The sequence below is a fragment of the Canis lupus genome, chromosome 7 (genome assembly GCF_011100685.1).
Source record: "Canis lupus familiaris isolate Mischka breed German Shepherd chromosome 7, alternate assembly UU_Cfam_GSD_1.0, whole genome shotgun sequence".
Taxonomy (NCBI): Eukaryota; Metazoa; Chordata; class Mammalia; order Carnivora; family Canidae; genus Canis; species Canis lupus.
The window spans coordinates 31,980,406-32,005,399 of NC_049228.1; the positions used below are offsets into that span (position 1 = coordinate 31,980,406).

Consider the following 24,994-nt stretch of genomic DNA (forward strand, 5'->3'; position numbering starts at 1 on the left):
TGTGGCCTGCTGTGAGCAAGGTCCCCAAGGAAGCCCATTTCATGATCCCAGCGGCTCAAGTCGTCTTCTCGGGTGTCGGGTTTGTTAAGAGAACCTCCCTGTGCGCGGACGTTGTCCGGGGCGCCCCGCAGCGGCGCGAGGGCCGCCCCCCTTCCACCAGGGCACCTCCCAGCCGCAGGGCCCGGGCCCAGCGGAAGAGCAGCGAGGGCCGCGCCCTTCACTTCTCGGCAGAGGGGCGCTGGAGTGTGGGGTGAGGCCGGGGAAAGACTCGCTTTTCCACACGGTGGAAACATCAGTGCCGGCTTGGCAGGGCGGCCCCGGGAAGGTCCTCGCCGACGGCTGGCTGCGGGCTGGGGGGTCTCCAGCCGCGTCCCTCGGGTCCGGGGCGCACAGGAGGGCCCGCGGTCGGCCGGGGACGCTTGGGCGCAGCTCCATGGGCGGCGCGCGTGTGCCCGGGGCGGCCGTGGGCCCCCGGAGACGCGCTGGCCGCGGAGGGGGCCGGCGGGCGGCGCGTGCGAGGGCTCGGAGGACGGGGACCACGGCGGCGGCGCCCCAGGGCCGGGCGCGCGGGGCGCCGAGTCCCGCCGCAGGTGCTCACTGCTTGTCCGAGTCGCTCAGGTTCACGGACATGCACCGACACTGCTTCACCTTCTGGATCTTTTTGAGTCGGAAGGGAGGGTCCAGGCCGGGGCATTCGAGCTCCACGAGGACGGAGGTCACGCGCTGGGGCTTGCAGAAGGCGCACGACTGGAAGGACTCCTCCTCCTTGCGGACGTGGCGCGGGATGTAGAAGGAGTTGCACTGGCCGTAGCAGAAGCGGTTGAGGATGGTGCGGCTGCGGCAGCCCTCCTCGCTCACCGTCTGCCGCAGCGGCTGCGTCTTGCACCAGTCACTCTTGAGGTACTTGCGCTCGGTGACCACCAGGGCCTCCTGGCTGGAGGCCAGCACCTCCTTGATCTGGTGCTGCCATCTCTCCGAGTGGTTGCTGCTGCCGTCCTTGTAGGGCGACGGGATGGCGCCCGCCGGCCGGTTCTTCCGGGCCTCCGCCACCTTCACCAGCACGGCCACGAGGCACAGGGACAGGGAGAGCTTCCAGAACATCCTGCAACGACAGAAGAGTCAGAAGGGGTGGCTGGGGCAGGGGCAGGTGCAGGCGCAGGCGCGTGGCAGGCGCCCCCGGGGTCCTCCGGAGGAGCTGCGGGCAGGTGGGCCAGGCTGCAGGAGAGCCCCAGGCGGCGGCTCCCACGACGTCCCGGGGCCAGGCGGGGCCGGAGGGGGGTAAATATGAATACGGTTAGAACACGAACGCATGTTCAACAACTAAAGAAGAATTACGGTTCGGGATCCCCGGGTGGCTCAGTGGCTTGGCGCCCGCCTTCGGCGCAGGGCCTGATCCCGGAGACCCGGGATCGAGTCCCCCGTCGGGCTCCCTGCATTGGAGCCTGCTTCTCCCTCTGCCTGTGTCTCTGCCTCTCTCTCTGTGTCTATCATGAATAAATAAATAGAATCGTTTAAAAAATAAAAATAAAAAAAGAAGAATTACGGAGCAAAGGTTGCCAGAAAAAAATAGCCCAAGACCGTTTGCTGAAGTGCCAAGAATAGTTAATAAATTTCACTGCATTTTCATTTCATAGGTGCAGGGCTGTCCTATACTCGTTACATGTATACCTTATTTCATCCTCAAAACAGCTTTAAGTTGGAGGTTATTATACCTACTTTACGGTGAAGGAAACGGAGGCACACAGGCATTAGTGATTTGCCCCAGGTTGCACCACCACTAAGAAATGTCCAGGAGCCAGGCATCTGCCTTCCGGGGCCACCAAAAGTACCACTCGATGTGGATCTGATCGGGAATGTTGGCAAAAGGCAAAGGAAAAGCGAACATGGTCACATGTTTCTTCAAAATGAGTACTGAGGGACCCCTGGGTGGCTCAGCGGTTGAGTGTCTGCCTTTGGCTCAGGTCCTGATCCTGGGGTCCTGGGATCGAGTCCCACATCCGGCTCCCTGCTTGGAGCCTGCTTCTCCTTCTGCCTGTCTCTGCCTCTCTCCATCTCTCATGAATAAATAAATGAAATCTTAAAAAAAAAAAAAATCAGTAATGAACTGAGGAGTGGACACAGACCAGGAAAACTAATGTGTACACCTCTGTTAATTGTTAGGAATGAAAAATTGCATCTAACATCTGCACAAAGATAGTCAAGTTAATTCAGGCTACTCACGAATTAGATTCTTGTAGTGGAAACCACTTCCCAGTTGTGAATTAAGAAATTTCCAAGGCTGTCTTTAAACCACCTTAGACAATGCAGTGGTAACCCACATGAATAGATTATTTCTTCTGTCTGTGTAGTAGGGCTTGTGACACAAGGGTGCAGGGGTGGAAGTGAGGGAGAAACTGACTTTGAACCATGTCATGTAGGAAGCAAGGCAAGTCTGACTGAAAGATGGACTTCTTTGAAGTTTAATTCACAGTTTCCATTTCCATTGTTATATTTCTGTTAATACCCTTAAGGGACAACAATACCCCTCAGCAGGGATGATCCTTATGTCCGGACAACTGTAGCTCCTTCATTATCCTTGTCATCCTCACCATCACATTCACACTTATTCATTGCCTCTCTGTAGAGCTGCAGATATTTTACCACCTGTAGAACTGCATAAGACTCTCATTCCTTTAATGTGTACCCCCAAAATGGCATGTAGAAATTAAATATATATATATACACATATGTATAAAACATTATATAGTTCTATAATGCATATTAATTACATTATCACAGGCATAAACATAATGACTAAAATTTAATATTAGATATATTAATCCCCTGAACTATAATCAGTGTCTTACATATATTTTTGCTAATAATAACAGTTAATATTTGTGTTCAATCCAATCCTTCTTACAGTTTCCTTTCATGTGTAAACATCAAAATTCTATGAAATAGGTATCATTATTTCTCCTGTTTCATGGATTAGGAAGCTGAGGCATGGAGGGGCTTCACAACTTACCAAGATCATATGCGAAGCATGTGATATATTTGAATCCTGGCTCCATGCACCCTGGCTCCAGGTGAGTATAGTTTTCTTGTTGTTAAAAATATTTGTGTTAAGGGGCACCTGGGTGGCTCAGTAGGTGAGGCGTCTGCCTTTGGCTCAGGTCATGATCCTAGGCTCCTGGGATAGAGCCCCGCATTAGGCTCCCTACTCAGAGGAGAGGCTGCTTCTTCCTCTGCCCTTGCCCATGCTCTTTTTCTCACTCACTCTCTCTCAAACAAATAAAAAAATCTTCATTTTTTTAAAGACATTTATTTATTTATTCAAGAGAGACACACAGAGAGAGACAGAGACACAGGCAGAGGGAGAAGCAGGCTCCCTCCAGATAGCCTGATGCAGTACTTGATCCTAGAACCCTGGGATCAGGACGTGAGCCAAAGGCAGATGCTCAACCACTGAGCCACCCAGGTGCTCCCAATAAATAAAATCTTTAAAAAAGTTATGTTAAAATATCTATGCTAAAATATTTCTGTATGTCATTCTTATTGGTCTAAATGTAAACTACAAGAGACTTACAAATCACATAGCTGAGAATTCCTTCATTTATCGAGTTTGTTAAGTATTTATTCTGAAACAAACTCTGTGGTAAGCCTTGTGAATTCCAGTACCATCCTCAGAGACAAAGAGAAAAGTTCTTCCAGTGTCAGATGAGCCCTGACAAGATCTGCTCTCCCCATTCTCATCTCATGGGCCTCCTCAACTACACTTTCCTACTTGCTCACTCTGTTCCAGCAACCTGACAATATTTCTGTTTCCAGAATGTAGGTGGCATTTTTCTGCTCTAGGGACTTATGTTTGCCTTTCCCTCAGATATCTACATGGTCTTCTACCACAGTCTTCAAGTCTTTGCTCAGTTTTTGCCTCCTTAGGCCTTAACGGGTAACTTCGCCACAGAGCTGGCAGTCATTGCCTCCTTTGTCCCTGCTTTATTTTTCTCCGTGGCCCTTAGCATCTTATGAGATAGTATTGAATAATCTTACTGATTTTTGCATTGTCTGACTTCCCCAACTGGAACATAAGGTCTGAGAAGGACCACCTGTTTATCCGTTATTGCATGTCCTGCACTCAGAACAGTGCCTGGTACATAGTAGGTACTCAATAAGTATGTGTTGAAGGAAATTCGAATACCAGGCATTTTGGTGCTGTCAATGAACTTATAATTCAGAAGTTAGAGAAAGGCATGGAGATGACAGTGTCATAGCTCTAAAGGCGTGATGGCATAGGTTCTCGCGGCAGTGATCCTGGGACCAAGAACATCTGAATCACTGGGATGCTTTAGAATGTAGATTCCTTAGCTCCACCCCCAAAACATTCTGAATCAGTAGAGTTGAGGTGGAGTTTGAGTTCCGTATTTTAAAGAACTGCTTTGGGTGAATTCCATGGGCCAGTGCCCCAGGGGTAGTGGGAACACAAGGAAAGAGCAGCAGTTCCTCCTGGACAGGGAACCGGAGAGGCCCAGGAAATGACAGCTAAACTCCAACAGGATTCTTTCAGGCAGTGACCCCGCCTGGAGTGCAGAGTTAGGTAAATGTAATGACAAGAGGCAAAGGAAGTGAAAACATTGAGAGCAGAGAGGGGAAAAGCGGACAGATTTTCTCTTTTTTTCTTTCTTTCTCTTTCTTTCTTTCTTCTTTCTTTCTTTCTTTCTTTCTTTCTTTCTTTCTTTCTTCTTTCTTTCTTTCTTTCTTTCTTTCTTTCTTTCTTTCTTTCTTTCTTCTTCTTTTTTTTTTTGTAATGATTTTTAAAGCAATACAATTACTGAAATTTTGAGGCCGAATTTTTAAAGAACTTTCCTCATGCCTCCTTAGTTCCACACATGAACTGTCATATGGAAATGGCCACACTTCCAGCAGATTCATGGCAAGCATTGAGTATTGGACTCATTCAACTTACACAGCTTTTTATATTTGCAGAATGATTTGTGATCTCAGTAGTCTCTTAAAAAGAAAGTATGTTGGTTCCATTTTAATAATTTCCAAAATTATTAACAATCTGAGTAAATACAACCAAAAGTTTCTAAGTCCCAGCCAGGAAAGATTTACAGAGTCAGCCTGGTCTTCAACCCCTAGTTCCAGGAATAGCTTCACATGCATCTTTGATGGGCCCAAAAATGCATGCTTTCACTCAACAGGTCCTAGCTGTTGTCAGGGAGAACAGAACTAAAACATGTTCCGATCAATTTAGGGCAAAAACTCTTAGAGTCACAGTATTAGATGTGATGATTAACAACATGCATTCTTCGAACGCTTTGAAACATTTTCAAAACATCTGGCGATCACCCTTCGAAGTTATGCTTCACAAGAACCTACGAAGGAAAGCAAACCTCCCATTTTCAAGACCAGGAAAAGAGGCTGAAGATAGTGAAGTGACAGACCAACCCCCGCTCTTCTCTTTCCTTCCTTCCAACTCGTTTCTTTACTCCTTCGCTCGTAGCAACAGGAAGATTGCCAAGGATCTGGAACTTCAATGTCAGGACAGGTAAGTAGGAAAAGAGGTATTTTGCTGCAGTGACTGTATCCTTTTCGCACAAGGGCACTAAAGCAACCGAGCCAGTTTTTGCTCACGGTATATCCTCCACTGGCACTGGGGTGTGTGGGGTTCCTCAGGGGAGAGAACACACATGTCCCTTTCTTCAGTTCACTAACTATTTCACACACAGTTGCACACACATGTCAGTGGCCCCACCAGGACCTGAATTTAGCACTCAGGGTCCTGCTTTGCCTTGAATCACTTTGCTACTCAGAGAAATGGTTTGCATACAATTAACGTCTCAGAAATGTTGCCATAACCACTGGTACCACAGCACGAACATCCTTCATTTTATCCTCACATCTTGTGTTTGTCTTGTCTCAGAAGAAACTTGTAAATAAGTCTTTTTGGTTTTATTAACCATCCTTGTGGGCTGACAATGTTGTAAATTTGCAAGGGGTGCCAGGCCCGTAAATGCTGATATGCTAAGCAGTCTGGGTTGGTCAAAGTGGGTTGTGGAGAGAGAGAGGAAGCAAAAGCACTTTCCTGTAATGCCCTGAGGCCTGGCCTTTCTTGGTGTCAGAACGAGGGCGGCACAGGCCAGGATAGTATCTAGGCAGCTAAGGAATAACTGGCCCCTTCCGTCAGCCTATTCTAGATGTCAAGGGGTTCCACAATTGGAGCTTGAGCACTGATGCTTCCTCATTTCTAGGAAAGGCTGTGGCAGTGCTGAATCCTCCCTGCCAAAAGGTGTAAGTGACCAACGGCCAAGTATTCAGCTCAGCTGATTAACTTACTCCCTGAGTGACCTTGTTGAGTTTTAGAGGTCAGGTCAAGGCAGTACAGGGCTGTGCATGAATGGTGAATGGGATGAGGCTCAAACATTTTCTGTGACTTAAGTTAAGAATTCTAGACATCCTTGGCAGGTTGAAGGGAAGCAGCCAAGGCTGAATGTGGGCAGGCACATCTCAGATGAACTTGCTCTCACGGCCCAAGTGGAAACAAAAATCTAAATCCAACAGCAAACTCCAAATAAAACCCTCGACACTGCGAGAATTCAAAGATTATTTTTGTGAGTTTTATTACTAGAACCTCAACAGCCAAAGGTACTTCATCTGTGACATGGATTCTTAGTTTGGGAGGCTGTGGGGGAGCTCTCCAACTAGAGGTAGGCGCTCCTTGGCTCTGGGATCATTCTCTTAGCCCCAAATCAAGTGTCTGCTGAAGCTACTTACTTTCAGCAGCTGGAACCTGCAGCACCCTGTGGCCCATGGGCCGAACCCCAACCTGTGGTCTGTTTCTGTAGATACGGTGATACTGAACGCAGCCATGGCTATTCAGCTACATTTTCTTTATGGCTGCTTTTGTGTTACAAAGACAGACTAGTGGGGACAGAGACACAGCTCACTAAGTTAAAAATATTTAATCTGGTCTTTCACAGAGAAATTTTGCCAAATCCTGTTCCTAATTTTTCCTCTCTAATTTGGTCACTGTTTTCCCTTTACCTTTGTGCTCTTTTGCTAGAAAAGTGAGTTTGAATTTTAAAATTCCTAACTATGAGACATTTCAAACATAGAGCAAGCTAGAACATATAATAAACCCTGTCCGCCCACCACCAAGATGAAAACAATATTAATATTTCCTATCTTTATTTTGCAATCTCTTTCCATTTGGAAAGAAATAAAGCAATATAGGAAAAGGTAAAGTTTTGTTCTCCTATCCTTCTACTCTGACGGAGATAACCAGCATCCTGAAGTTGGTGTCATTCCTGTAGTGCTTTTCCATGTTTACTGGTTTACATATTTTGCATATGAGGGCATGTTTGTGTGCACACATTTGACCCTCACATATGTATAATGCTACACCTTTAAGCGACTTTTATTTTATTTTATTTTTTGAGCAACTTTTAAATTCAACAATAGGTGTTTGAGATTTTACACATGGATATGTTTTTAGAAGAAGTCTGTTCATCTCCACTGCTAAATCCTAAAGCACAATTTATATATTCACCTTACTGAGTGACAGCGAAGTTGCTTCTACTTTGTCACTGTTAATCAGCACTTTGTACTGAACAGTTCTCTGTTTATTTACACCTATCTGTTAGAGTTATACTAAAGGACACACTGAGAAGTGGAAATGCTGGGTCACAGGATATGTACAACTTGAGTGTGACTAAGTTTTGCGCAGTTACTTTCCAAGTACTTGTACCAGTATTCTCTCCCCTGAGTAATATGTGAGTCCCTGCTGCTGCACACACTTGCTAACACTTGGTGTTACCAGATTTATTATGTTTTGCCTATCTGAAAAATTTGAAATGGCATCACATTGTTATTTTAATTTGCATCCTTCTGATTACAAGGGAGTTGATCACCAAGCTCAAATACTGAAAGGGAGTAATAGCAACTTCTTATAAGTAAATTGTCATACTTGTTATAAGTATAACTTATACTATAAGTATATTTTAACTTTTCTAGTTAAAATATTAGTAAAGGAAAAACAAAAAGTACTAACTATAAATCTTCTGAACTATCATGAGAAGAATAGGAAGTGGCTTGCAATTTCAAAGCAGAATGATCAGGGCATCCCATATGACTCAGAACTTTGAAATCCAAATGGATTCATTTACTTTTCCAAGTGACATTGCCTGAGTGGAACATTGACTATCATTTTGTTCCAGGAGAAGTTTAATTTCATCTGGAAAAATTACATTATGTTTTGAAAAAAGGTTTTCGACCAAAGAAGAAATGATACTATCATTACTTGCTTTGACTTCTGGATAGCAAGTGTATCATTTAGGAATTTGCAATCAGAGTTCTTAATCTTTGAAACAATTGTTGGGATAAACTCAATCTAGGATGTGTAACGCCGAGGCAAGATGGCAGCAAAGCATTAAGTTAAATAAGAAAATGGATGGGAAAGTTCTCTGAATGCTGTAAGATTATACACACATGGTTGCTTTTCTCAAGAGCAGAGCCACTTGGGAATGGGAGTGAGAACATGGTTTCTGGGACTGGAGCTGCCCATCTCGTGACACTGTGTGACTCACTACTGAGCTTCCCTGGGTTCTCCTCTGTAAAATGATGTTAATGGCACTTCCCACCCCCTTTCCATGTTGCTGTTATGAGGAAGGTGGCACTGAGATCTAGTAATAGTCCGAGTCCTCTCTGAGTGAAAAGAGTTACGAGTTTTATTTGAAAGGAAGGAAGAAATTATGAGCGATCCATTAAGGATTTTGTAGCCAGTGATATTGTTCTTGCAGCCATTAGGCAGAACTTTTATTATTATTAATTATTATCATTATTATTATTATTATTATTTTCAGATGAAGATTTTAGGCTGTGGCTCGGGGGGCCAGTCATACTTCAATGATTCTGTCCTACTCAACCTCTTTTCTCATGTCTTCCTAGGACAGCCTTGTGTGTTCAGGGTGAGCTTCTAAAACAAAAGGCTTCCAGTTCTCTGACAGCAGGGTGTAGATTTTTCTGTCTATGTATACATAAAAATTAGAAGGGCCTGTCTAAAATGCGTGAGTAAAATCAGAAGCATCCTGCCCATGCACCCCACCAACACACTCTACCCCACGCTACTTTATTTCACTTGTGTGACAGTGCATAGCAATGGGACATTGCATGTGGTAAAGCCTGATAAAGCTGTGTATGTCCTTTCACTTCCTCTGGAATTCATGACAAAAGTATTTTTATTATTTTTCTTTAATCTTTTGATATCTTTTACTGATTTTTCTTTCTCTGGCTTCCTTTTAGAGGTTAGTGTTCCCCAAGGATTTTTCCATAACCCTGTTTTCTCCTTCTCCACATTCCTACTTAGAATTTCATTTGCATCAAGACTTCAGCCACCGGCTGCTAACTGCTCCTGACTCTCAGACTCTATACCCAACTGCCTGGCAAACATTCCCTATAGGCACCCCAAATTTTATATGTTCCAAATCTCATCCTATTTTCTCACTCAGCTCCTCTTCTGAAAGTAACTATCTCAGTGAAGAGCACAACGTTTATTCTTTCTCCCCAGGTCAGAGAGCTGAGAGTGAGGGCAGGCCCTATTTGATTTACTACCTGAGAGCCAACGTCCTCATTCTTCTTGCTAACAGGAGCACAACATTGGTTAGGTACTGGTGTCCAGGTTCTTCATGGGCACGTCTACATACCATGGAGTACAGAGTTGATAGGTTCAAGTCAGGGACTAAAAGATGTAAGAAATAGCCCCCTGAGAAAGATTTTTACTCTCTGATAAAAAGAGATGCCAGAAGAAGTTATTGTTCTGGTCTGGGTTTGTTTGTACAAGGATCTGGTGATTGAGGCTACAGCAGCCACCAGGAAGGTACAGCAGGGGATGAAAGTCAAACCTTTATAATATAAAGCACAAAATGGAAAGCTGCTGGATTCTTGATTATATTGGTAAGCCATTGAATTAGCCAACCTTATAACTGCATTATCTCTGGACTTCAATGATGTCAGTTAAAAAACCCTTCAATATTTAAATCACTTTTATTTGGGTATGGAGAATATCCAAACTTATTTTCTCACATATTAAATCCATTAAAAAGACCTTATTGCCTTTCTTGCCTCACTGTCAAACTCCACTGTTATATTTGGGTCCTCATCACCTGAATATTACACCAGGCTCCTCACTCGCCTCCCTGCCTCCAGATTCACACTCACATCCACCTTCTAGGCTCTTATCCGAGTGAACATCCTAGCATGCAGAGCAGTCTATCTTATCCCTTTCAGTCTTCCCTTTTCAGATTTCCCATCACAAACAAGTTCAGTCTTTGGCACAGTGGGTAAACCTGTGATCTTTTCCCCTCTAGTCTCATCATGTTATCCCCTCACAATATCACATTACACTTGAAACACACAAAACTATGTGTCCTACCACATGCAAGGTTATTTTCCACCTGCAAACATTTGCAGTTATTTCTTTTGCCTGAAATACTGTTTCTCTGACAACTGGTGGGTATTTAAGTTTCAATTCAAATTCCACTTCCTTTGCGACGGCATCTGTGCTTCCTGTGTTCTTCATTTCTGCCATAATCATACCTGCCTCATCACAATGAACAGGCCACTGTGTGGCTATTGGCTGCACATTTCCCTCACTGGATTGCACGTTATTGGAAGACATGATATTTATTTATTTATTCTTTTAGAAGATGTGATATTTAATCTTTGTTTCCATAGTGACTTGTGGTCAGTCTACAGAATAGTTTTAAATACTTATGAATGAATGAAAGAGTGAATGATTACATGGGTTCTAGCTACACCAGTATAAATGTGAATGTTTTTATTTTTAAAAACTATAAAGAAGAACTTGAGACTGGATTAACTTTTCAGTAGCAATTATACTTTTATGCAAGTCTTTAATCATAATGATTTAATATATATCAAGTTATCAAAATCAGATGTCAACCTAACTATTAAAGTGGAGTAATTTTTTTTTTTTTTACAACCTAATAGACTGGTGCCTATGATTCAGTAGTAATATTTTTGCAGGTCCTACTGTCCTTCTATTTCAAACTGTTGTCCACCTCTCTTTGTTCTTTCTGCCGCTGACCTAGTGTTCTTGTCATCTGTCATCTTCCAACTGGTATTTGGTACAGTCATGGGGGTTAAAGAAAGTCTTTCCAAGGGGTAGCAAGGATGGTTTTAGTGAAAGCAACGTTAATATCCTCAGCCTCCATTTCTTCCTTCTAAGAGATCTGCCGAAGAAGTTGTCTTTATGCTAAAGTTGTCTGCAACAGGCCAGACAAGTTCTCCCTCCCTGCCTCTAACAGTATCCCTTCCTCCACTTGATAAAAGGAAGGGACAGGCTGTCATCCACATGTACTTCTACTGTGGCTGTCTTGCCTGGAGTATAAGAAAGGTTCCAGGGATCCCTGGGTGGCGCAGCGGTTTGGCGCCTGCCTTTGGCCCAGGGCGTGATCCTGGAGACCCGGATCGAATCCCACATCAGGCTCCCGGTGCATGGAGCCTGCTTCTCCCTCTGCCTGTGTCTCTGCCTCTCTCTCTCTCTCTCTCTGTGTGACTATCATAAATAAAATAAAAATTAAAAAAAAAAAAAAGAAAGGTTCCAGAGCATCAAATGAAAGGACAATTTTAAATATTAGAACTCTCACTAAAAAGGTAAAAGTCACCTTAATAAATTCTTTTTCATGTCAGATTGTTCCCAATAATTTGCTTTAAATCTACACTGAAGAGGCACTTGGGTAGCTCAGTTGGTTAAATGTCTGCATTCAGCTCAGGTCATGTGCCCAGGGTCCTGGGATTAAGCCCCACATTGGGCTCCCAGCTCAGCAAGGAGCCTCTTCTCCCTCTCCCCCATGCTCCTGCTCTCTCTTGATGTCTCTCTCTCTCTGTCAGACAAGTAAATAAAATTTTTTTAAAATCTTAAACCAACATTGAAGGAAGATTTAAATTGTCAGGTGATATATATCACCCAAAATAATTTTTTGATGATGAGCATTATGTGATTACTTACATGCAAGTAAGTCTGAAAAGTTTTAAGAAATTGAGACATTGCTATTAGGAAACACATTTCTGTTACAGCCTATTTTTGTGAACATATTTACTTAGTATATATTATATATAAAATATAATCATACACATACCCACACATACAGTATATGGTAGAGACTTTCTGCCGAATCTTGTTTCTTTCTGGCAATAACTACTATTTATTCATGAAAATATAAACAACAACAGTAAATCTCCATGTATGAAGCATCTTTTAAAGAGAGGTAAATAATTAAAATTTACCTTTTTTGCATTTAATAATCAGTTCTTAAATTTGTGATTTTTCTTTATTTATTTTAGAGAGAACATGGGAGCATGTGCATGCAAGTGTGGAGGGAAGGGCAGGGAGAGGAGGAAAGAGAAGGAGACTGACTAATCACTTAGGTGCCCTTTCTTCTCTCGATCTTAACTTTAGAGGTTTTGGATTTGAAAATCTTTTTTTTTTTAAGTATTTATTTATTTATTTATTTATTTATTTTATTTTATTTTAAAGAGAGAGCGCACCTGCACATGTTGAGGGGTGGGTAGAGGGGGAGGAGTAAGTAGAGGGAGAGAATCTCAAAAAATTTAAATCGACAAGCTTTTTTTTAATTAAGAATATAAGAAGGGATAGGGCATCTGACTGGCACAGTTTGTTAAAGGTCAGACTCTCGGTTATGCCTCAGGTCTTGAGCTCAGAGTGGTAAGATTGAGCCCCACCCTGGGCTCTGAGTTCAGCCTGGCATCTGCTTGAGATTCTCTCCCTTTCCTTCCCCTCTTCCCCACTGCCCTCCCCTCTCCCTCTCCCACTCTCTCAAAAATAAACAAACAAATAAATAAAATCTTTAAAAAGAAAAAAGCCTTTCAAACCCAAAACCTGTCATCATAGGATAAATCTATGGGGAGAACTAGAGAGAAATATGAATTCAAGGAAAAAATAATGTCAAATTTCCTTACAGGAAGTGCATCTACAACTATTTTTTTAAATGTATAATAATAGGCATAAAATATAGCTATTGTATTTAGCTATTATGGTATTTAGATTCCTTTGGAGACATTAAAAAGAGTATTTTAACCATCATCATTTTAAAACATCAGTGTTGCAATATTCTTTAAATGATATTTGCTGCAATTTATATGTCAGTGAAAGAGTTTGTGAGAGGTTATATAGATTTAGAACTAAAAATGTTTATAGACTAGTACACTAAGTATATTATTATATTACTATTTCTAACCGTGAAAATTGTGTTAACAATACCAGGCAAGAATAATAATTCATCCTCGAATTCTCTGATACATAAAAAGTTTATGTCCCCAAGTAAATGTTATGAAGAAAGCTCTGACTTTGTTTCTGTCCTAGTCATGGACTCATGTCTCCCAAATTCTGCAACCTCTCTTTTCTGACAGGTTTTCAAAACACTGTTGGCTAATGGGTCCATAGAGGCCTGGAAAGTCCCATATTAAGTAATTTAATTAAAACAAGAAGTCTGGTTTGGTTGGTATTAAGTCTTAGGCACCCTGCCTTTTTCATGTTAGCTCCTATTGACAACTGATGCTGAATTCAGACAAATTAAAGGGTAAATTCAAGGCTCTTGACCAAAAAAAACAAACACAATCAGAGACAACCAGGAGACTTATGCCAATGGACATGGAGTCATGGAAAAAGTAAAAAAAAATTTAAAAAAGAAAGTATCACAAATGTACTTAAAATGAATACTAATATCCAGTGACCAAACCTGTCTCTATACACCTAAAACAGGCAGTACTTATACTGTAAGCATTAATTGGTTTATTCATTCATTCCACCATAGAAGGTGTTCTATGCACCTTCTTAGGTGATGGGATACAAAGATGAATAAGACATCGATTTCATGTCAGGAACAAGATAAATGAACAAAAAGTTGCATTAACTGTCAAGTAGGAGACTAGTTAGTTGTTGGAGTAATCCATGGAGGAAACAATGTGGGATGTAACTAAGGGGCAATTGGAATAGAACAGAAGGAAACATTTTAGATACTTGAGCTTTAACATGTTGAAAGTAATTGAATGGCTATGAGATGAGGGACATTGGAAAACCTGGGTATCTGCCTCAGACAACAGGAAGCTGGGGACCAGGCTAGCTCTCCATGACCAAGAACATGAGAGGAAGAGCTGGCTGGTGGGGTCAGGGAAGTCTCCAAGCACAGGAAAGCTGTCTAGTCCAAGATGGGCTTCACAGGGTTGATTTGAAGGGATGTCATTATGCGGGGATGATTAGATCACTCATGGGTTGAGCAAGAGGAGAAGTGGGTGGTAGGTGGAACTCTGGGATCATAAGCTCTTCCAGGAACTGAGGAAAAGGAAACCTACAAAGGAGGCCAAGGGAAGGCAGGGATAGCCAGGCTGTGAGAAGTCAGATGAGGGAACACTGACACGTGATCATGTAATCACTGGATCGATGGTCCACCAGTTTTGGGCTGGGGAGTTTTAGAGACATAGTGGGGTGAGAGCAAGATTGTAGAGGAGAGAAGGTGAAGATAATATGTAATGGATTCTGATTTTCGTACTTTGAAATGTTGTTGGTAAACTGTAATCATCTAGCCTTCCAAATATTTAACAACTTACTCTAAGTGAAGTCAAAGGACCAATTGGAAAGGACAGAAAGTACTTTCTGAACCACAACCTCAGAAACCCAAGCAATATCACCCTGGAAAGCTGAGCAAAATGAAGCAAGTGCCAACCTGATGCCTGGGCTTGAAGTTCCCAATACTCTTTCTGAGATTGCCCTGGATTTTCAAATAATTATCTTCCTCCAAACACCTAAGCTTCTAGTCCTCTTCAATGGAAAACTCCATCAATGTAGAGATCAAGTCTTTTTTGTTCACTACCATATCTCTGAAACTTAGCCCAGGTCCCAGCATATTGAAATGACCAATTGGGGCAGGCCAGGTGGCTCAGCAGTTTAGCACCGCCTTCGGCCCAGGGCGTCATACTGGAGACCTGGGATCGAATCCCGCATCAGGCTCCCTCCATGGAGCCTGCTTCTCCCTCTGCCTGTGTCTCTGCCTCTCTCTCCCTCTCTCTGTGTGTCTCTCATGAATAAATAAATAAAATTTTTTAAAAAAGAAAAAAAGAAAAATGACCAATAAATATTTATTGAATAAATGAACAAAGATCTAATATTTTAGAGAATTATTTAAATCTAAATTATGTCATAATTGCTCATATTCAAACAGCCAGAATACAACTGATATTTGAGAAAAAGAAAACCTGAAAGATTAGGAATCAGTCCTTTGCCTTTTATTTGGGAAATAAAGTAACTATAGTGTACCATTCATGCAGCAAATATTTACTAAGTGCACATGTGCTCATGATATGTTTGGTGTCCATTCTGCTTTTTATAACTCTGTTTAGATCTTTCCTTGGATCAGCCTAATTATAAATAATATAAATAAAAAGGGCCTTTACTGAACTTTTGAAGTAATTCTAGGGAATGTTTCTTGTTAACATCAAATAGAGCCAGTTATACCTTAAGCCAAGCTTATCATATATTTTCTAGTATATTGTTTCCAAACACAAGGATTGGCACATTTTTCTTTAGAGAAAGTTCTATAACAATATCTACTATTTGCATTCAATACAAATTCAATATAGGACTCTTTTTCTTTAATAAGTGGTCCTCAGACTTCATTATAAATGAGACACATGTGGGGACTTGTTCAAAATGCAGATCCCAGGACCACATACTTCAGGAGTTCTGATTCCCAAGATTTGGGCTAGAACCTGAGAAATGGCATTTATAATAATCATTCCATATTCTAAAAAACACAGCCTAAATTACTTGTCTAAAATAAAATTATCTGGGCTCTGGTCCAGTGCCCAGGGCAAACTTCATTAATTATATCCTCATTAATAAGGACCAGAGACTAATCCAGTGGTACATAGCAATCAGTGTTAAAGTTAATTGAAATTTAGATCTAACATCTCTTCTTTCTGTGAGCAATTTCCCCATGTTTAGAGTAGAGGACTTCTTTCATGGTTTGTGACAGGAAGATGTGAGGGAGATGATTTGCAATTAATTGTGATGTATGTTTCCACTTAGGATGTCTTTCTTCTCAAGCCTGTGTGCTGCAGCTTCTGCAGCTCCACAGATCTCAATGTTGAGAGAAATCCCTGCGTGGGGCCCAGGGGAGAGGATCTGCACAGGAACCTGGCCACTGCGACTCAGGTGTAGTGGAGGCTGGCAGTCACATACACTCAGGCCTGCACAAAGATCAACTTGTCTGATTCTCATGACCTGCCTCCCCTTCTCTCCTTCCACTTTCCCATGAGTCTGGGGCTCTTTCAGGCAACACATATAGAGTGGGAGCTTAAAGAGATAAAGAGAAACCATAGCAGTAACTATGGTGAAAGGGGCCACATAAATCTGTATATTTAATATGAAGAAAATCATAGGTATTTGGTAGAGGCACTGGATATGGTAGTGTTGGGTGATGAGGGAGAGTGATCCCTCAGAGCTGCAGTCAGTATATGAGGGGCTGCCATGTGGGAGACACAGTTAAGCCTCGCCTGGCTACTCCAGATCAGGCGAAGGCCAACAAGCAGGTAGAGCAGAGCCAAATATTCTTACTGAATGTGTACATTTTTTAAAAGATAAAAACTATCACTCTATAAAAAGTGAATGTTGTCCAGAATACATAAATCCATAGAGACAGAGCACAGATTGGTAATTTCCAGAGGCTGGAGTGGAGTGGGAAATGAAGAACTATTGATTAATGGGCACAAGATTTCTTTTTGGGGTAGTGAAAATGTTTTGAAACTAGATTGAGCTTATGGTTGCACAAGTTTGTGAATACTAGAATGTCATTGAATTGTGCACTTTATTTTTTTTTAAGATTTTATTTATTTATTCACGAGACACAAACACACACAGAGAGAGAGAGGCAGAGACATCGGGAGACGGAGGAGAAGCAGGCTCCAGGCAGGGAGCCTGATGTGGGACTCGATCTTGGGACTCCAGGATCACGCCCTGAGCCAAAGGCAGACGCTCAACTGCTGAGCCATCCAGGCATCCCAAAATGGTGCACTTTAAAATGGCTAATTTTATGGTATGTGAATTTTGTCTTAATTTAAAATACAACAGAGAAATTGATATAAAAATTATTTTTTGAACAAAATTCTGTGTCCAGTTAAAATCTAAATCAGTAAAAATCAACCATTTTTCTCAAAAATAATTTCACTTGGTTGCAGAAATTGTTTGCTATTTGTAGAAAATTTGGAGAATTTGGGAAACATTAAGGAGAAATATAAATAAATTCAATGACTATATAATCTTCTAACACATATGTGTTTTCAATGTACTTTATTATTCTTCCATTTAGGTGGTGTCCAACTTTTCAACTTTTAAAGTAATACTGCTATAAATACCTATGTATGTGAATTTTGGAATATCACATTAACATAGTTCTCCAGAAATAACATTACTTTATCACAAAGAGATCTTTGGATTCTAAGATTTAATGGGTTTGAGTATTTGTTTAGGAAGTCAAGTGTCTTTGGTAGCTGCTGCAGGTCCTAATGAGAATGAACATGGAAACAGTTCAGAACTCCTTCCAAAGAACCTACAGAAGAGACAGGGCTACTCCAGAGCAGAAGCTATTCTGCTACTTCTGAGCAGAAGCAGAAGAATGACCTTTGATTGGTTGTCTATTTTCTCAGTTTACCATGTCACGTGATTGAAAGTGTAATAGAAAATACTGAAATTCTAATATAAGGGAATAGTGAGAGGCAAACATTATTTGGGGAAGGTTGTCTTTAAATAAATACAGGAGAAGAATTTGCTGGTGAAGAGTAAAGGAAACATGTAAATATCAGTATGAAACATCTATATGTGTGTTTAATAAATATCTAGTAATAAAAGGAGCCTTGACATCAAATGAGACAAGATCCTTATATATTAAAATACATATAAAATACAAAAAATGACTTATCTGGATAACTCAATAACAGGTTAGTAGACTAATTATTGAAGTTATGAATAAAATTTCCCCCTATTTTCTTTCTATTAGGGCCTTTTTCTTCTTTTCACAATTAATTATGGATAAATTTTGATCTTAGAGTGTGATTCCCTGATTAATAACATCTATATCACCTGGGAATGTTTTAGAACTTGCCCTTCACCTCCACCCTCCAGATCTACTGAATCAGAAACTTTGGAGAGGAGATGGGATGTTTTAGGGGTCCAACAATCATTTTAACAAGGCTTGCTAATGATTCTGGTTTGTGTACATGAGCTTTCTGTTACAAAACTTACAGGCAGAGGGCTGTAATAATAAGAATTTTTAATAATTGGATGCAATTACTTTGCTCCTTGCTACCTGCAGTACATTTCTTACTTCCCTGACACATTGATTTAAAAAAGCAATACAAGCTCTGTAAAAAAAAAAAAAAAATGTGTTAATTGTTCCTTATAAAGTTTTCATCTAAAATACTTAGTAAAATACTCACTAAAATCTTCTTCTAAAATTCATAGCTCATTTGTTGTTTCATAACTCCACTTTTCTTGGAAGTTACATTTTAGTGAGGGTGCACAGGTCATAAACCAGTAAGTAATAAAAAACTAAGATATTTTCAGGTAGCTGGAGGTGCTATGAAGAACCAAAAAAAACCCCCAAAAAACAAGTTGATGGGAGGAAAAAAATGATTTGTTTGTGGTGTCATTAGATTGAGCGGTTAGTTAGGGAAAGCCTCTCTGAGGAGGACATACTACCTGAGACCTCAATACCAAGAAGGACCGACACTCTTCTTTCTGGAAAGAAGCGAGAGCTAGCACAGGAATGACTGGGTCCTTGCAAGAGAAAGACCAGTGTGGCTAGTGATTAGTGAGCTGGGGAGCATATCAAGATATGGGGAAGAGGCAGGTGGGGACCAGATCATACATGGTCTTATGGACTAAAATGAATGTTTGGACTTTATTGTATGTTTGATAAGAAGCCAGCACAGAGTTTAAAGTAGCAAAGTAATATAATCTAATTTCATGTCTTAAAAGCCTTAGCACTCTTACTGCTCTGTGAAAAAAGAATATATTGATGAGAAAGCAAGTGGAAGACCATAAAGGAAGCTATTGGGATAATTGAAATAACAAAGAATGGTGATGGAGAAAAGGAGAGGGAAATGACTTTGAGACATATTTCAAGGATAAAAACAACATGACATATATCTGGTTAGATTTGAAATGAAGTAAATTTTTTTTTGAAATAAGAAAGACTAAGGGAAAAGCAATTTTAGGACATAAATCAAGGATTTGATTTTTTGCCATGTGAGATGTCTATTAGATACCCAAGTGGAAAGGATCAGTTAAGTTGTTAATATGAGTCTAAAGGTAACAGTGGGGGAAAGATGGTGTTTAAAGCCAGGGACACAGATGAGTATGCATATTTAGGCAGATATTAGAGAAGAGTGAGTGCCTGAAACAGCTCTGGGGCCCTCCTACCTTAAAAAGTTACACAGAGAAGGAGGAAGAGTAAAGAAGATTGAAACAAAGCATCCAGAGGTGAATAAAGTAAAAGGGGAGTGAATATCACATAAGCCAAGAGAAGATGTTTCAAGAAGGAAGAGTTAACTCTTTGGAATGCTACTGAGATCAAGTAGGTGAAATTTCAGAAAAAAACCTCACCCATGAATTTGTCAAGATGGAGGCCACTGTCAAATGAACAAGAGAAATTTCAATGGAGATGCTTTAAAAGGAAGCCACATTCAGTAGGGATAAAGAGAAAATGAGAGACAAGAAAGTAGAAACAGTGACTAAAGGAATTTTGCTATACATGAGCCACACAGGAAGGAGATGGTGGCTGGAATGGAGAGGGGTCAGGTTGTGAGGTTACGGCACGATTATGGATTATTTCAGTGTACGTGATGTGCAGTGGTGCCATTAAGCTTATTCTTCACTGAAACAACAACAAATGACTCCAACAAATCCTATAAATCCTCAACATATGTCATACTCTTATAAGGCCAATCAATTGAATTTTAACTTTTTCTCCACTCACAGTTTTATTAAATGGTTTTTATTAAACGGACCTATTTAGTCCAATGTGTTTTTGCCTCACTTTCCCCTCTCCATAATTTAAAGTATTAATTTCTGTTACTCCCCCACTTTGATGAGGTCAAAAGACATTAGAATAAGATAATATCTCAAAAGTACTTTAAGTCTCTTGGAGGTACTCTATATCAGTAAGGCTTTTATTATTTTTCCTCATTTACTCATTTCCTTTCTCTCTCTGGGAGGGCACTTTTGAGATTATACGAGGTTGGGATTTATGAGTTAAACAACACAAATACTTAACACAAGTACTAGCACTTAAAGAAAAAGGGATAGGGGTCATTGCATAATATTGTAAATTTTGGGACTAACAATTTTGTTTTGTGGGTTTTCTTCCTGAGGCTGTGTTCCAGAGAGGGCAATAAAGGGTAAAACTCATTAGTGCATCATTATCTTTTGTCTGAAGGAAACAATGTGTGGTTTCTGGGCAGCCCACTTGGTGTTTGCATTGGTCCTGGATGTATTTCAAACCAACTATATTGTTTGAACAATTCTCCCTCTTAAACATGAAAAAGACCACCACTAAACCACAGAGTTGATGCTAAATTACTAGGTGATGACTCTTCTGGCTCCTAAAGGTTTCTAGATCTCAGTCACTGAAATCATGGATCTTTCTTCTAATGAGAAAGATCTAAGCCTCTATGGTAGACCTCCCATGCAGTCTCCCCACTCCTGCCCCCAGTGTGCTCCATGGACTTCTGAGAAGTTTGGTTTAGAATCAAGGTCATTGAGTTTTCTCCAATCCTGACTCTTAATAGTAATTCTTTGGAAACTGCATAATATTTCCAGGTCAAATCTGCAAATTCACAATTATCAGCAACTGTATAATCAATAAATATATTCGATAATGAAAATCCATTCTGTTTTCTCTTTATCAAAATGAGGCATTAAATAGATAGCAGTGATTTTATTTTTATTCTGTTGTTCCCTAATTTTACTTATCTTCCTTAGGGATTTCATTAGACTTTATTTCTATTTCTGTTTTCTTTTTAAAGAGTGATATCAAAACAGCTGAAAAGATACATCTGAGGTTATCTGGGAAGAAATAATGTTCATAGGGATTTCCATCGAATATAGTACCATATACTATGTCTTCAAAATATTTATTATGGACTTATTTGATGTATTGATTGATCAATCATTTTGTTTTGCTTATTGTTTGGTTTGTTTCTTATAATCATATGTCTAGATTTAAACAATAGCAATAAAAACAAATGCCTATCTCCTAGTTTATATTATTTCTAAATTATGCAAAAGTTTCAAGGGTTTAATGTCAGAGACCTAGAAAACTATAGAAACAGAAGAGAATCATCGTATAGTAACTTGAGCCTCAAATCTGTGCTTGAATTGTGGGTTTTATTTTTGTTCTTATGAAGATTAGTGTCCAGTATGATCCAGTGATGCAACATACATGGTATATATGGAAAGATGATGGTTAAGCTGTGATTGGTGTTGTCCTCTAGTCAGACTGCCTGGCTTGCAACCCCATATCCAACACTGTTCACTGGCAAAAACTCAAGCATGTTTTGAACTCTCCTTGTATCATGGTTTCCTCATCAATAACCAGATAAGAAAACTGAAACTCCATCATTATTAAGGGCTGAGATTCAAATTTATGTCTTACAAAATGTTCCTTGCTTTTTCCAAATATATCCCAATTACTCAAAAATGAAAATTCCCTTTACCTTTTTATAGTTTAACAATGTGCCTTTATAATTACATTATTTATATGTCCAAAGAAAACCATAAAATATTTAAAAATGGAAACACTCTAGCATGCCATTTTGAAATTCTTAGTAAATTTTGTACAAGGAGCCCCATATTTTTTATTTTCTCTGGGTATTCACAGTTAGAGACACAGAATGCAGGGGCCATCTGCTTCTCTCCTGGATGTCCTGTATTTCTGAAGGAACTGATTATTCCAGCATATTTATCATCTGTTGCTGCCCATTCTTGTGTCCTTGGTTAATACTGCATAACAACTCTTCTTTAAGATAAGTTCTTTTATTTCTCTTTAATTATGAATTTGTTGAAAAAAAATTTTTAAATCAGAAATATTACATTATAGCTAAGAACATCCATAGTGCCAGGAGAAAATAGGAGTCCTGTGACATACACCCACTATGTAAACCCTCACCTTTCAAAAATCCAAATCCTATGTGGCATTGCTCAAAGATATTTTAGAGATGCTAAGACAGTGGAGGTGGTACTTTATGAAGCAGGAGGTTTTGTCATCAGTGTTATTTCGCTCACTTTCACAGTCTTAAGAACAAAATACCATTATCCTGCAAGTCATGCCTATTCAACTCCTTTCATGTATGCCAAAGAGTTGGTCTTCTCATAACTAAAGATATCAGTTTTTTTCCAATTAATTTAGGCTGTAACTGACCTGCTTATGCTTTTCCAAGGAATATATATTTTTGGAATGCAATGGAGCAGAGAGATGCTGGTGCAGAAGTGAAAACTGTAGTTTTGAAATATTATCATCTATCCAATTCTGCCATCAGTTAGAGGGACAGGGCTAATTCACTCTTATTTTAAAAAATCAATAATTTCCTTGCTAAATATACTTGCTCTTACTCTAAAGGATGGGCAACAATTCTGAACAGAAAATAGGTCCTCCTTAGTCTATATTATGTGGAGAGAAATGTATTCTTGCCATTGGCACTTTTTAACTATTAATTCTTCCAATGCCTGAAGGTCAAAGTGGACTATTGAAGCCTAACAGTTTCTGGATTTGTTGTCTAGATGAATTCATAAGAAAAGCTACCTCCATTGGAAAATTGTGTTTTTTTAATATATTTTTTAAAAGATTTTACTTATTTATTCATGAGAGACACACATAGAAAGAGGCAGAGACACAGGCAGAGGGAGAAGCAGGCTCCATGCAGGGAGCCTGACATGGGACTCGATCCTGGGTCTCCAGGATTGCACCCTGGGCTGAAGGCAGCGCTAAGCCGCTGAGCTACCAGGGCTGCTTAAAAATTATGTTTTGACCAAAAAAGTATATATCATTCAGAAACATCCACCTCACAAAAAAGAAACATCCTTCTGTGGAGCAACATGTTTCACTCTGATCCTACCCCAAAAGAAGCTTTGAGTAAAAAAACCTGCATGGATGGTTTGGCACTACTGGACAATAATTGGAAAAGAAAACCTCTCAAAGTACAGATTGTCTTTATGTAAGGACAGCATGTTTTTATTTCTTGATTAATTTATTTCTTGAAAGAATGTCAGTTAATTCTAAAGACCAGTGTTCTTGTGGGTTTTCAGAGTGTATTAAATTGCTGTTGTTGATGATGTTTTTGCTTTTTCAAGTTTCCTGAGTTTTGGGGAGGAAGAAAGCTGATTGTCAGCTTCAAGCGGTAACAGTCTTGGTGGAAACCAATTTTAGAAAATTATTCATTTTAAACGTGTTAGGCTAAAAGCTCCTAAGTACATGTAAGACTCTTGCAATAGATTCTTTTAAAAAGCAGGTATTTTTGGAAATTTAAGGATTACCCCTTAAGTTTTCCAAATGTACATTTCCCATATTAGTTTATGTGAAAAACAGAAGTTAGTGATGTGTATGAGATCGTTTGCTCATACACTCAATGTTCTTAGGTTGGGGGTATAATTGTAATTGGTATTTTTTTTTCTCTCCCTGCCCATAGTAATAGCTTTTTGCTAGTGTCGCTGTTTGGAGTGATTCTTCTATCATGACTCTCTTCTTTTTTTCTTTTCTTTTCTTTCTTAGTTATTATCTTTACTTCCTCACTTTTTTTTCCTGGTAATAGGACCTAGCTTTTATGACCACCATTTCCAAAAATAAAACTGCTTTATTCTCACTGGTAAACCAACCAATCATACTAAATTTCTATATTTCTAGATCAAGATAAGCTGGATATTAGCATATATGGTATTCACTTAACACCTGTTTATAAAAAACTCTGAAGCCATATTTGTATTGATAGAGATTAAGTGTTCTTTCTTCCTTTACCTTTTTATTTCTCTTAGTTTCCTGATTTTAATCCTTAGTATTTGTCTAATACGTTCTGGGCACAGAAAGATACACTTCTTGCTTGATAATATAATCAATATTTTTCCATTTTCTGCAAAATAATGTAAGATAAAATGAAAAAGACTTAAAAATGCTGTATGAAAAGGCAGTCACTTATAAAAGCCAGCTCAAATTCATCTACTTTGGAAAACATTTTTTGTTTATATCCCAAGCTCATGTTTCTCCCTCTCTCCTTTTATTGGGAGGGGGTAACTCATCACTATTTTTGCATTTTCCTTATGTTCAGTTTCTCTAATTTGTTCTTAAAGTCTTTGAATGTAGGTGTCATGTCTTAAAATTGGAATGGGCCCTAGTGGTCTTCCTGTCCATTTTTTATACACAGGAATCCAAGCTGTAGAATACACACCTTGCTCTTGACTGTTTTCACAGAACAGTGACTGCTGGGGGAGACTCTGGGACTGAGTAGAATGTAGACTCTGCTTGCAGATAGGCTGCTTTGCGGGACAGCTATGAAACAGATGTTTCATAGAGTGTTTTTTTCCATATAGATTATAAATTTGTTGAGAGCAGGAATTATTTATCTTTTTAAAGTTTTTAAAGTTTTTTTTTTTTATAGAATTTGTATTAGTGGGGATCCCTGGGTGGCGCAGCGGTTTGGCGCCTGCCTTTGGCCCAGGGCGCGATCCTGGAGACCCGGGATCGAATCCCACATCGGGCTCCCTGCATGGAGCCTGCTTCTCCCTCTGCCTGTGTCTCTGCCTCTCTCTCTCTCTCTGTGACTATCATAAATAAATTAAAAAAAAAAAAAAAAAGAATTTGTATTAGTGGACCAAAAAAAGTTTTGTTTGTTTGTTTTTTAAAGCCAGTTTGAACCAACAATCTGGTTCAAC

General features: G+C 40.0%; 1 protein-coding gene across 2 annotated transcripts in view; it reads right to left on the reverse strand.

Annotated features, from left to right (window-relative positions):
• Nucleotides 1-510: 510 nt before the first annotated feature.
• GREM2 (gremlin 2, DAN family BMP antagonist) overlaps nucleotides 511-24,994 on the reverse strand; it is a 109,658-nt gene continuing 85,174 nt past the window's right edge. For both annotated transcript variants that reach the window (XM_038542670.1, XM_038542669.1), the window contains one exon: nucleotides 511-1,102. In XM_038542670.1, coding sequence (XP_038398598.1) covers nucleotides 595-1,101 — 507 coding nt within the window. In that variant the 5' untranslated portion in view covers nucleotide 1,102 and the 3' untranslated portion in view covers nucleotides 511-594. The remainder of the gene's footprint in view (nucleotides 1,103-24,994) is intronic.